General features: G+C 38.1%; 1 protein-coding gene across 3 annotated transcripts; it reads left to right on the top strand.

Annotated features, from left to right (window-relative positions):
- Window positions 1–5514: 5514 nt before the first annotated feature.
- On the top strand, window positions 5515–11145 carry LOC121749693 (cyclin-dependent kinase D-3-like). 3 transcript variants are annotated; one of them, XM_042144286.1, is made up of 9 exons: window positions 5515–5651; window positions 5775–5908; window positions 6238–6536; window positions 6612–6720; window positions 6883–7008; window positions 7226–7461; window positions 7530–7844; window positions 10552–10681; window positions 10768–11145. In XM_042144286.1, the coding sequence occupies exons 2-8, from the start codon at window positions 5798–5800 to the stop codon at window positions 10616–10618; spliced, it is 1263 nt and encodes a 420-aa protein (XP_042000220.1). In that variant the 5' UTR covers window positions 5515–5651; window positions 5775–5797; the 3' UTR covers window positions 10619–10681; window positions 10768–11145. The 3 variants fall into 3 exon arrangements, with proteins under 3 accessions (XP_042000220.1, XP_042000219.1, XP_042000218.1); XM_042144285.1 differs by having other exon boundaries at window positions 5731–5908; XM_042144284.1 differs by having other exon boundaries at window positions 5515–5908; window positions 10754–11145.
- Window positions 11146–13468: the final 2323 nt, after the last annotated feature.

Genomic DNA, 13468 nt, shown 5'->3' with positions numbered 1-13468 from the left:
CCATTGTAAAACAACAAACTGGACCCTATTGGAGTATTAGCTTATTCATTGAAGGTCATAATCATGAACTTTCTACTCCTTCAAAGGTGCATTTACTCCAATCACACCGTAGTGTCTCTACTGCGAAGAGAGTGCTGACACAACAATTTTTAGAAGCTAATATACCGACTTGTCAGCAAATGCAACTAATGGAGATAGAGCATGGGGGCCTGAAAGTGTAGGTTGCACTGAAAGAGATATCAGGAATCATGAGAGAGATATGAGGGATGAACGGAAGGGGATCGATGCCGAAACTTTGGTAGAATTCTTTACATCTGAAAAGGAGAAAATTTCATCATTTTTCTTTGACTATGAGACAGATTCAGATAATAGGTTCAAAAGATGTTTTTTGGGCAGGTCATAAATCAAGGAGTGCTTATAGTGTATTCGGTGATGTTGTCGTGTTTGATTTTTACACGGTTCGTAGGAGTAAATCATCACCATCAAACAATTGTTTTTGGTTGTGGATTTCTAAGTGATGAGAAGACAAAATCATATTTGTGGCTGCTTAATAAGTTCATGGAAGCTATGCCAACAAGTTCACCAAAAGCAATCATCATTGATCAAGATCCTGCTATAACGAAAGCACTTGCACAAGTTTTGTCGGAAATAGTACACTGTTATTGTTCGTGGCACATATTGAATAAATTTTCGGAAAAGATTTCAGCAGTGACTTTCCGAGAGCATTATCAGAGCATAAAAAATGTTATAAAAAAAATTCTACTTATCCTGAGGAATTCGAGCATGGTTGGAAAGATGTTATTAGATCTGCTAACTTAGAGAAAAATAGTTGGATCTTGTTGATGTATGAATTGCGGCATAAGTGGGTTCCGGCATACTTTAGTCATGTATTTTTTGCTGGGATGTTAAGTAGTCAGAGATCTGAGAGTTCGCATTCATTTTTCAAAAAGTATGTCTCTCACAAGAACTCATTGATGGATTTTATCACTCGATTCAATCGAGCACTAAGACACCAAAGACACAATGAGTTAGTTGCTGATCATATTGACATGAATGAGCATCCCACAATCAAAACAAATTGGCCGATGGAAACGCAAATGGTTAAAGTGTACACGAAGAAAAAATGGACGGAGTTTCAAGATGAAATGAGTCAAAGTCATGGTTACTTTGTAGAGCATACCACTACAAGAGATGATATCATAATTTACAATGTTGTAAGTTTTCAAAGTTACTCCTCAAAACCAAGGCAACTCATGCATGATAGACAAAGAGATCATATATCTTGTAGTTGTGGAAAATTCGAGTTTGATGGCATTCCGTGCAGACACATGCTAGCTTTCTTCCGGATTAGCCAAATATTTGAACTACCTGAGAAGTATATACTTAAAAGATGGACGCAAAAAGCAAAGATTGGTGTTGTTTATGCACTAGATGATGAAAATACCAACGATGATCCAACAAGACTTTTGATGACACTGACGCTCCAAGTTATCCTATAAGGCTTCAATATTGATTGATTATGCATCTTTGACTGATGATGGGACAAAGTTTTTTAATGAACAACTTGATTCCTTGCATGGCAAAATTAAAGAGATGGGTGCTAGTTCAACCACTGTGCCCAGTAGTCAAACAAGGAAGAACTCAGATAAACCCAGAAATATTGGCGATCCTTCTAATATAAGAACAAAGGGATGCGGTAAGAGAATGTTATCGTCAAACGAGAAGTCAACTTTAATGGCTAGAGCTTGTCATGGATGTGGACTAAGTGGAGTATCACATGACAAACGTAATTGTCCAAAATTGCATGACTGGTGTGTGAATCGCTGTTGAATTTTATCATTTATATTTTATGGTTGTTTTAGTAATCAATCAATTTAACTTTACTATTTTCACTCTCGTCTTCAAATTTCAGATTAGTCCCATACGATGGTTACGGCGGCAATGGTTTTGCAAACGAAAAAGACTGATCTCCATAGTTATTGAAATTATTTTTTATGTTGTTTCTCTATTGCTGCTAAGATAATACTATGAGAGTACATCTAGTTTTTTTATGAGATTAATCATTTATTTTAATTTTCTCTATGCATTAAATTTGGTTTTATGAGATTGGTCATTTATTTCGTGATATTTTTATGGACAAAATATGTACTCCACAATAATTGAACTGAAATAGGTAATTGTGTACAAAACACACATAATAAAGAATAGACAATTGAAATAATTAGCAGTGTTTTTCAGAAACTTCAAAGCTAATGAATGGAGTAGTGCTGAATTGAGATGCTACTTTATTTGATCAGAAACTTATTACGAGAATGAGATTTCTTTAATGGTCATCAACAATAATTCAGTTATTACTAGTCACTTGTATCATGAGTGATGAAGAAACCGACATAAGTAGTCTGCTTTTGGAAGCTGAACATCCATTTCATGCCCAACCTTCAATATGAATTAATAGTATAAACTACTCATATCGCCTAATAGTTCTGCAAATTTGGAAGAAAGCATAAAATCAAAACATCCAAAAGTAAAACACGTGCCAGTGACATATAAGTGTATAACAAAACCGAAAGAGTATCTCAATATTCAAGAGTTACAGTAATTTGACAAATGCATATTTCTTGTTTGTTGCTATATTGAGGCAATAAATTTTAGACGACAATTTGGTGTCTAAGTTAATCAGAAGAGAAATTATTTATGATTTACTGCATCTCGATCTCTTCTAGTTTCATCTTCCAAGATTATATTCTTGAAAAATTCCAAAAACATAAAATCCACCCACCGCTACCCCTCGTTCCTTTTCATTAAATTGAGGAATTTGACCGATGGTGAAAAAACATTCACCAAAAAATCATGCGCTACCACCACCAGATCCCTCTCCGGATTTCCCACGAGATTACAACCTATTGTGCTGATCGTACTGCCGTTGAACTTCCCCACCGTGAAGACAAAGTTTATGTCTCAGCGGTCGCCCAAGTCTGCAGATCTGCGAAGGTCGCCAACCCCTGGGCGCGCCCGAGCTCCACCAAATTGATGTCTGATCCCGCCGTGACTAGGTTATGCGGCGAATTTCCGACAAACTCACGGCGATGCAGAAAAAAATCCAAAGAGGAAGAGATATATTCAAAATTCTGAAATCTAAAAGGAGAGAGATAAAATGTACTCCCTCCGTCCCATTAAATATGCAACATTTGATTTTCGGCACGAGATTTTATGTAGTGTTGTTTTGTGAGTTAATGAAGAGAGAGTAAGGTAAGAGAGAAGAAAAAGTAGAGAGAGTATTGTTTCTATTTTTAGAAACGTTTCATTTTTAATGGGACAGACCAAAAAGGAAAACGTTTCATTTCTAATGGGACAGAGGGAGTATAATAGAAAGAGAAAAGAAATAAAGATAAGAACGTGTTTCCCTCTCTCTCCTACGTGGATCAGAGTCGCTCACATAAGAGCATCAGCAGTGGCGCAGAATTCCCGGCGGAATTCCCCAAAACACCTCCTACCACGTCATACGGACTTCCCACTGTACTGCCACGTCAACTTCCCACTGCACAGTGGCGGACATCCCCAAGGACTTCCCGAAGGACTTCCCACAATTAAAAAAACCACAAATTCACAAATTAAATAATTTCCGGAATTAAACAATTTACGGAATTAAAATTTCGACACAAATAGGGGAAAAATTCCATTAAATAAAAAAAAGAAAAGTACATTTCACCAAATTAAAAAAAACATTTCAATAATTAAAAACTACATCAACGACGACCCATCCACTGCCATACTTCTTCAATAATATCGTTCTGGACCCGAACACGGGCTTGTCTTTTGCGCATGTCGGCAAATGCACGGACTCGATTAACATCGTCATGAGGTATCCCCATGCGTACATTGCTAGTGGCCATGCCATGGCTTGGATCCGCAGCACCAGCATCATCATTGGTCCAATCAGTCAGTGCTGAACCTTCATCTTCGACAATCATGTTGCGCATGATAATACATGCGTATATGATGTCGGTGATGCTGTCAGCATACCACAGCCGTGTTGGACCCTTCACTGCCGCCCATCGAGCCTGGAGCACACCAAATGCCCGCTCCACATCTTTGCGCGCTGCCTCCTGACGACCCGCAAAATATATCTTCTTTTCATCTGCTGGGCATCTGATCGTCTTCACAAAGACGGGCCACATAGGGTATATCCCATCCGCCAAATAATAGCCCATATTGTGTTGGTTGCCGTTGGCGAAGAAGTTGACGGCTAGACCAACGCCCATGCACTGCTCGTTGAAAAGGGGCGACGACTGGAGGACGTTGATGTCGTTGTTAGACCCGGCTACTCCAAAATAGGCATGCCAAATCCACAACCGGTAGTCAACTACTGCTTCAAGGATCATCGTGGGATTCTTGGCCTTGAAACCAGTAGTGTATATCCCTTTCCAGGCAGCGGGGCAGTTCTTTCATTCCCAGTGCATACAATGTATGCTGCCTAACATCCCCGGAAACCCGTGCTGATTACCGTGCATATCCAGCAGAGCCTAACAATCTTCGGGGGTAGGCCTCCGAAGATACCTATCCCCGAATATCTCCCTAACGCCCTGACAAAAATACTTCAGGCAATCGCGGGCAGTTGTCTCGCCGATGTGGAGGTACTCGTCGAACATGTCGGTCGCGCCTCCGTATGCCAGCTGCCTGATTGCGACAGTGCACTTCTGAATCGGCGTGTGGCCGGGTTTACCAGCCGCATCCTCCCGCACCCTGAAATACCCGTATTGACGCTCCAAAGCGCCCACGATACGCAGAAAGAGCGGACGATGCATCCTAAACCGTCGCCGGAACAGGTTCTCCCCAAACCGTGGCTCCGGTGCAAAGTAATCCTCATACAACTGAGCGTGGGTAGCGAGGTGGTCCCAGGGTATTATAGTTCGACGATGGATGGGTCGAGGTACCGCCGACGCCATGGCCGCTTGTTCCTCCATCTCCGTTGATTCCCGCACACGTGCATGAATCAGACGCATCATGTGTTCATAATGCCTACCACTACCACTACCACTATCAGCCATTCCGGATATATAAAAGAAATGTAGAGAGAGAAACTTGTTAAAACAAGTGGTGCGAATGAAATGTAGTTCAACGAGCCGTATATATAGAAAATTTTAAAAAAAATTAATGCAATAAACGAGAATTCCGTGCGGACATCTGTGGGAGTCAACGCAATGGCGGACGTCCGCACGCCTGTCACGCCGCGGAACTGCGGTGTTCTCGGCGGAATTCCGTATCCGTGCATACCATGCACAATGGCGGACGTCAGCCGCAGAATTCCGGCACGCCAGTCGGAATTCTGCCGGGACGGATGCCATTGCTGATGCTCTAAAGCTCACGCAAGTTGTGCAGCAGGCGTGCCGAAATTTCGCCGGGACGGACGCCATTGCTGATGCTATGAAGCTCACGCAAGTTGTGTAGTAGAATAGTTCTCTATTCGAAGATATATATAAGTAAGTTGAGAGGGAAATTATTCCCTACCGAAATTCCATTACTTGATTTGTTTAGCAACAAAAGTGCAAAAACCCATTAAACAAAAGTTGAAACACACGCAGCTTCACACACTACGCTCCCTCCGGCATTCCCCCAATCGCAATTGCATCCGCATATATCTTCACACGATTGTATGTCATATGTTCTTCACTCACACCTCAGTTTTATCTTTATCGCAGGATGACAACTTGTATTCACACTGATTTATAGAAAAACCCACGAATTTGAGCATCAAATTCTTGAATCTTGAAAAGGGTGGGCGAACACGCGGAGAAAGATGGCGGACATGGATCAGCTGTTGACCAAGAAGGTAGCCGATCGTTATCTCAAACGCGAAGTTCTCGGTGAAGGTACATATGGTGTCGTTTACAAAGCCATCGATACTAAGGTACCATCCATCCCTACGCCACTTCTCATACGTGCTCGTCAATTTCATCTTGCCAATTTTCGGAATTGCTGTCTTAATTTACCGACTAATTATTGTTCTAGGGTTTTTTGGGGTTTGAGTCCTCAGGCAGCTTTTACCCTTGCTGAATTTTGTGTGTTCTATTTTAGTAATTGCTGCACTCGTCCACCTATTGAAGTTTCTGAAATTGGGGAAAGATACGGATGTTTCAGTTATATTGGGGTTATGGGGATGGAGGTTTCATACAAGCGATATCATTTTGTGGCAATTTTCTGTGAGCTGCTCTGATTTCAGCTATGATAATTGTGCAGACTGGGCAAGTAGTTGCTATCAAGAAAATTCGTTTGGGGAAGCAGAAGGAAGGTGTCAATTTCACAGCTTTAAGAGAAATTAAGTTGCTCAAAGAGCTTAAGGATCCTAACATCATCGAGTTGATTGATGCATTCCCTCACAAGGGGAACTTGCACCTTGTGTTTGAGTTTATGGAGACAGATCTCGAAGCTGTTATTCGTGATAGAAATATTGTTCTTTCTCCAGCTGACATCAAGTCATACATTCAGATGACACTGAAGGGGCTTTCCATTTGCCATAAAAAATGGGTCCTGCATAGGTCTTTTTTCTTTTTCTTAGAGCTAATCAAGTTCAACTTTTCATTTATTTTGGTTTCTTATATTAGTTTGAACAGGGACATGAAACCGAACAACTTGCTGATTGGACCTGCTGGACAACTTAAACTTGCAGATTTTGGTTTAGCTCGTATATTTGGAAGCCCTGATCGAAGGTTCACACATCAGGTATTGTGTCTTGGGTAATCGGGATTCTGACCCCGATTACATTCAAACTTGTTGCATGAAATATTGTTAGAACCTAATAGTATTTCTTACTCCGACCATTCGATTAATTGTTTATACAAGGTGTTGTGGAAAATCATATTGAACCTTGTAGTGTCGTGTTAGGTTTTTGCTAGATGGTACAGAGCTCCCGAGCTTCTGTTTGGTGCCAAACAATATGGTCCAGGGGTGGATGTATGGGCTGCAGCATGCATATTTGCTGAGCTGCTTTTACGTCGACCTTTTCTGCAGGTGCAATTTAATCTGCTTATGTCATCTTCTCATTCATATTTGCTAAGTGGATTCTGGAAGGCAGTGTACTTCTCAAATCTTTTCATCGTCCTAAATTATCAGTTTTTCTTGCTATGATCAAGGCACACATAAGTTATAGGCCATACATGTGTGATAAATTTGAGCATGTGATGCCTGCGGTGGTTGAGATGTGAGGCTCAAACTAGATTTTCTGCAGGGAAACAGTGATATTGATCAACTAGGAAAGATATTTGCGGCTTTTGGGACGCCAAAGGCATCCCAATGGTCAGATATGGTCTATCTTCCAGATTATGTGGAATATCAGCATGTGCCTGGTCAAACACTGCGCACATTATTTCCCATGGCTAGTGATGATTGTTTAGACCTTTTAGGGAAGATGTTCATGTATGATCCTAAAGCAAGAATTTCAGCTCACCAGGCTCTGGAGCATAGGTATTCTTATTCAACTGTACTGAAGTTAGTCGGAAAACATTTAAATTTATCTTTTGCTTTTCCTTTAGGTATTTTTCTTCCATACCTCCACCTACAGAACCTGCTTTGCTTCGAAGACCTCCGCCAAAGAAGGAATCGGCCAATCCAAAGGCCTCAGAGTTTAATCCTCTGGATGGACCAACAGTGCTGTCTCCTCCTAGAAAACAAAGAAGAGTCATGCCTCAACGGGAGGGCTTTGATGTGAATGCTCACAATACGATCAAGATGGACGACCATGGCAATGAGACAAAGCAGGCAGCCGGGGAGAGGAGTGAGCACGCTCCAATGTCTTTGGATTTTTCAGTTTTTGGCATGAGGCCACCAAATAGACCAACTATTAACAGGTAGGCTCTTTCTGTACACTTGATGACAATATATATTCCTTGAATGTTCAGTTGTTTGTTTATATCATTATATGTTTTGATAAAAAGGAGCAGCTACAGTAGATATGCTCAAAAGTCATACCCACTTTTTGTTTGAAATTTTAAATGTGGAAATTTAGTGAACTGTGTAAGTAGGGATCTTCAGACACGGCATAAAATCATCGTAACTGTAGCATAGTTGTCAAATTTGCTCATACCCCTGGGCCACTTTGGGATGTGTCCTCAATTTGATGGTTATCTGGAGAAATAAGTATCCCATGAAACTTGACCTGGAATGCCAAACTATATAAATACTTCACTTCTTCAGAAAGATAAATAGAGGGAGGGCGGAGGGGCAGAAAGCTGCAGAGAACCAATGAAAGGAGAACAGATTAGGGCTATGCTCGTATTTTAGCTCAGGAAGTGAAGAGACTTAACATTGTATTGGAAAGAGCAGACTTTCTTGTTACCTATCTGTAGTTAATTTTTTTTTAATAATAACAAGACTACTCGACCAAAGTAAAGCAATTGAAAAGTATATGTACTTTATCGGTTTTGCATTCAAGCCTACCCCGTAATTTACCTAGAAGAAAAGATTCACATGTGTGCCACATGTCCTTTTATATACTCTGATTTGTAACTATCAAGTAGCAGACAGTTGTGAAGAAAATATTACATATAGTACCACTAGCAAACTCATGTATCTTGAATGGTGGTAAGATTTTTAAAAAAACTTGTAAAAAACATATTCCTATCAAACTTTTTAGTTATTCATCAATGAATTGCCAACCATACATCAGTTTCTACAGAATTGCTGCTGATGTTTGGAACTGATTCGAGCAGCATCAAATGTTGTGCTCATTTGAGTATTTAGGTCAATAATTCAGCTAAAATACAATATGCATTAAAATTATACGAAGGGCAATTCTTATAATGGTCATTTTAGTACAATAGATAAACTTATGAGCTCTTCTTGATTGCTGGTAGCTCTTATAAAATATCCCCTTGTATTTGTGGAGAAGGTGATGGTGAGTTTAATATGGTGAGTTTAATATATATGACAGTGTCAAATTTATCAATTAAATATAATCTCTTGGATGATACATATATAAAAGAATTGTGGATTTCTAATGGATCGCACCTTTCTTTTAAAATCTTTGAATTGACAAAGTTAAGGAATCAATGTAAACGAAATATATGTATGAACTCCCAATCTTGAACAATATAGTACTCCTTCTGTCCCAATATTCGTGGCATGTTTCCTTTTTTGGCCATCCCATGTAACACGGGCTGTGTTATTTTTAGGATACCTTTACATAATACTCCCTCCGCCCGCGAATAGGAGTCCTGTTTTTCCATTTTAGTCCGTCCGCGAATAGGAGTCCCGGTTCACTTTTACCATAAATGATAATAGGGTCCTACCTTCCACTAACTCATTCCACTCACATTTCATTTAAAACTAATATATACAAGAGGGACCCCTATTCCACTAACTTTTTTCCACCCACTTTTCTTAACATTTCTTAAAACCCGTGCCGCCAAGAAATGGGACTCCTAATGGCGGACGAAGGGAGTATTTGATTATTTTTCACTCACACAATACATTACTTTTCAACTCTCCTTAATACTAGTGGCCAAAAGTTTTAGCCCATGAATATTAGTTCCAAAGATTCTCTTGGATAGTAGCCTAGTAGATTTTTTTTGAACTAGGTTAGAATTTTTAATCAATAAATCCAATCTAATGCGCTTTTTTTTACGACAAAAAAGAAAGTTAAAGAGGGGATGTTCATATAACTGCAAAAGTAGGGTCCAAAAGTAGGGATCGAAGGAGTTCATAGTATAATCAGCTGGGTGAAGTTACAGCTGGAAACACTTTTTGTCAAATGTAATCTTTCTCCTTATCGGCTAGATACTCTAGGTAATTCTTAAGAAATCTTTCAACCCAAGGTTGTTAGATGAAACCTATGACCAGCCGAACTTGGGTTAGAGAGTAATAGTGGATACCGTCGCAGTAGTAAAAGGGGAATTTCTAGTTCTGCTAAAGCCTGAAGGGCATGTGAGAGTTGTGGTGTACCTTCTCAGTTCTAGTAGGGATTGTTTGTACAAGTGACTTAATTTATGTTCCATTGTTAGTCTTGTTATCGTCTGTCTGTTTCATCGTAGTGGTTTGAGGAGGAAAGGGAGTAGGGTATTGACCCTTGTCTTCCCTGGAAATTTGTGATAAATAGGGCAAGGAGCCAAGGACTCCTCCTGGTCTTACCTAATGCTGAATGTCCCTTTTGCATGTAAAAACAAGCCCATTTTATGGTTTAATCGAGATAATTTGTTTAGTTCAGTTCTAGCTTGGATAAATGAGTTAATTGTGTGTACATTTGGATTTGAGAGGGGATTTGGATTTTGATCCTTTTTTCTGTCAGTACTTTCATGAAGAGATAGGGAGGGTTGATATTTTGGGCTGAGATTGGCCATCTGCAGAGAATTTCGGGTTGTTTCAGAGGATTTTTTTTGGGGGGGGGGGGGGGGGGGGGGGGGTTGTGAGAAAACGAAATTTCCAGTCAATCTCTGTTACTAAATATAATGGTCATCGCTTGGACTGTCTGACCGTAAATATGCATATCTATCCAAAGCTCATATGACGGGCTGTCAATTGTGTTTTATGTGATGTTTGGACTGACATATTTCCTTCCAGTGCTGACAGATCACATCTAAAGAAGAAACTTGATCTTGAATTTCAACTACCCGAAGAAGAAGAATAACCTTGTAGACAAGCACGTACGGATATCTGATTTCTGCACAATGTATAAAGCTTCCTACCCGAGGTTTGTACTGGCCCTTCACAATGATCATATTTTCGTTGCATCTTTTAGTGTTTTTCTTTACCATAAAATCAGTATTACCCTCGCAGATTTGGAAATCGACTGTGTCCCGAGGAGGAGCCATAGGCTGAATGGATTTAACTAATGATTGTGTAGCCCTGTACTTTTTAACCGGAAGACAAATCACATTGCCGGTAATTTTTGTTTTTCTTTCATTTTCACTTGTTCTAATTAATTGATGGTTGGCAAAAGTTCAACATGCAAATTGTCTATTAATTCTTGTATTAAGTTGTGAGAGATCTGAATGTTTTGCGGCTGTTTACATCTATTCGTTAAAAGAAACCATGTACTCAAATTTCGAGCACGTTCTAGGTCGTTTTTGTTTGTTGTAGACTGGATTTCACCTGTAATAATTTTACTCAATTATGTGAAACGTAGTGAAATATTGCTATATGATTTTATTAAAATGTGATTTACTTTGTGGGCATTTTTGCAAGTTTTGGCGTACTTTACTCTGCTTAAATTCTTGCAACTACTCCTAAAAGATTTGTAATTCTGAATAGCCAATAGTTCCATTTTGTATGAGGGTCATCAATATTTGTCCCAAATGAATCCTAGATTCCAGTGAATGCAAATTATGCAATCAAGTACTATAATATTTGAATATTTTGTAATACTATTTGTTAAGATGTCCCTTTTTTATTCAACCTACCCCTTAGTGCCTTCTACCTCACAATTGCACTTTTTCAAGTCATTAGAGCAGGTACACAAGCAACATTTTTTCCACGCTAAACTAATAATTTGTCTTTGTTTAGGGTCTGAATATGATGATCAACTCTTCTATACTGAAATACTGAATAAAAGTGATTATATATGTGTACATTATTCACTGGTTTCTAGTATGCTTGTCTCCCATTCCTTTTATATTAAAAATTGGAAATATAAATTATAATACCCCATCATCCACCATAACATGGAGAGCTATCCATTGTTGATAGTGGAATTAAAAAGATTAAAATACGCTTCAAAGAAAATAATACCCCAGTTTTGAGCGTCTATGTATAGTAGGTACATATATTTACATTTGTACATCTTCGACACAAGTTTTATGTAGAAATAACAAGTTGTGTAGATTTATTTATCTTCTGGATGTTTACGACTTAAAATTCAAATAACGTATGTACAAATATACATTTATAATTAAATTTGGATAAATTGCCAAATAAATTACAAAAGATGGTTAAATTTTGGTATGTCCTCCCTTTTTTGGCAAATTATGTGACAGCCTATTCAAAACACATGGACAAAACATTGTTCCAAACTTAAGCAGACATTGCCGGTTTTACCATTTTATCCACTTGTTTTAAACTGGTTGTCTTATTAGCGCATAACTAGACAGATAAGGGAAGGATGAGATGACTGAAAATTTGATCTTTTGTAGTATATTCTTTTGCTTTTGAAAAATGTGGAGCAAACCATAAATGATTATCTTTTTATAATTTATTTGACAATTAGCGTATTTGTTTATAGTGTGTTCTTCAACAAATTCATTATTTATGCTCCATGGAATGCAACTCATTGCCTACTGCTTAATAGTTAGCTTCGGACTTCTCTACCGACACTAAGTTGTTTCAATTTCTTAATTCTCAACATTGTTTACGTTATAATTAAATTAAAATTAAGATGGGGCATGGTATTAGGATACCCGCAAGAAACTCCAAATTTGGGACTAACAACTTTTTTAAACTTATACTCTAATCGAATATCATATTATTATATATACTATTATTTCTTTAGCTACCACTTTTATACCCATGCATATAGAGGATGTGACATATTCTACAATTGACCTCACAAATAATTTTCACCCTCTAATTTCTAATAGCTGTAGTTGAAGTCATCCTTTCTGAACAAACAACCGTGCCACCTATAATCGAAGGAATATGATTTATAAATTGGCATTGGCAGATTTGAGAATCTCCCTAAGCTCTCACGTTAATTGATTGTAAATTATAAACATCGTTCCTAGCTAAATAATTAAGTTTTCTTTATTTTATAGAGTAGCAGACGTCTTCTATTTTATGAAAGTACAATATAAATGGTCAAGTATTGAAATACCATTGGATTGTCTAAAAGTATATTTATTATTATTATTATTCCTATTTAAAGTATTAATATTAAGTTTAGGCATGTACCAAAGATGCGCTAATTATAGACAAAATTAATCTTGATAATATTTAATCAAAAATCTTTTCTATTAGTACTATTTTACGTTTCATCTTCCACCCAAAAACCTACAAATATACTTTATACATACCTACATACATATATAATAGGGATATTGACATCTAATATCATGGAACTTTAAAAAAGTTGGGTTTTTCCCACGAACTTTGAAATTGGCAAATAACATCACGAACTTTACTCCGAGTTTGTTATTTCCCACCAATGAAAAAATTTCGGCAAATAATATCATGATACGGAATTTTTCGTAATTTCTCGACAACAACTTCGAGAGTTTCAAGATTTTCAATCTTTGAGAATAGTTTTTCTTGAGGCACACCCTCCAAATTTGTTCTTCAATCTATTAATATAGTCGGAATTTTTTCATTGGTCGGAAATAACAAACTCGGGGTAAAGTTCGTGATATTATTTGCAAATTTCAAAGTTAGTGGGAAAACCCAACTTTTTGAAAGTTCCATGATATTATGTGCCAATATCCCTATATAATATAAGTGCATCTAATTTAATTGAAAATCCTTTCTATTGTGAAGTACTACTTGCGCATTC

The sequence above is a fragment of the Salvia splendens genome, chromosome 9 (genome assembly GCF_004379255.2).
Source record: "Salvia splendens isolate huo1 chromosome 9, SspV2, whole genome shotgun sequence".
In the NCBI taxonomy this organism is placed as follows: Eukaryota; Viridiplantae; Streptophyta; class Magnoliopsida; order Lamiales; family Lamiaceae; genus Salvia; species Salvia splendens.
The sequence above is the reverse complement of the archived record's forward strand: the minus strand, read 5'-3'. Positions and strand labels throughout refer to the sequence as shown.

What these genes read in the sequence shown, in the direction of transcription:
- LOC121749693 (XM_042144286.1), top strand. Translation starts at nt 5,798, where the DNA reads ATGGCGGACATGGATCAGCTGTTGACCAAGAAGGTAGCCGATCGTTAT. An exon ending in TACGTCGACCTTTTCTGCAG is followed by an intron (nt 7,009 to 7,225) that starts GTGCAATTTAAT and finishes GATTTTCTGCAG; the next exon opens with GGAAACAGTGATATTGATCA. An exon ending in CACCAGGCTCTGGAGCATAG is followed by an intron (nt 7,462 to 7,529) that starts GTATTCTTATTC and finishes CTTTTCCTTTAG; the next exon opens with GTATTTTTCTTCCATACCTC.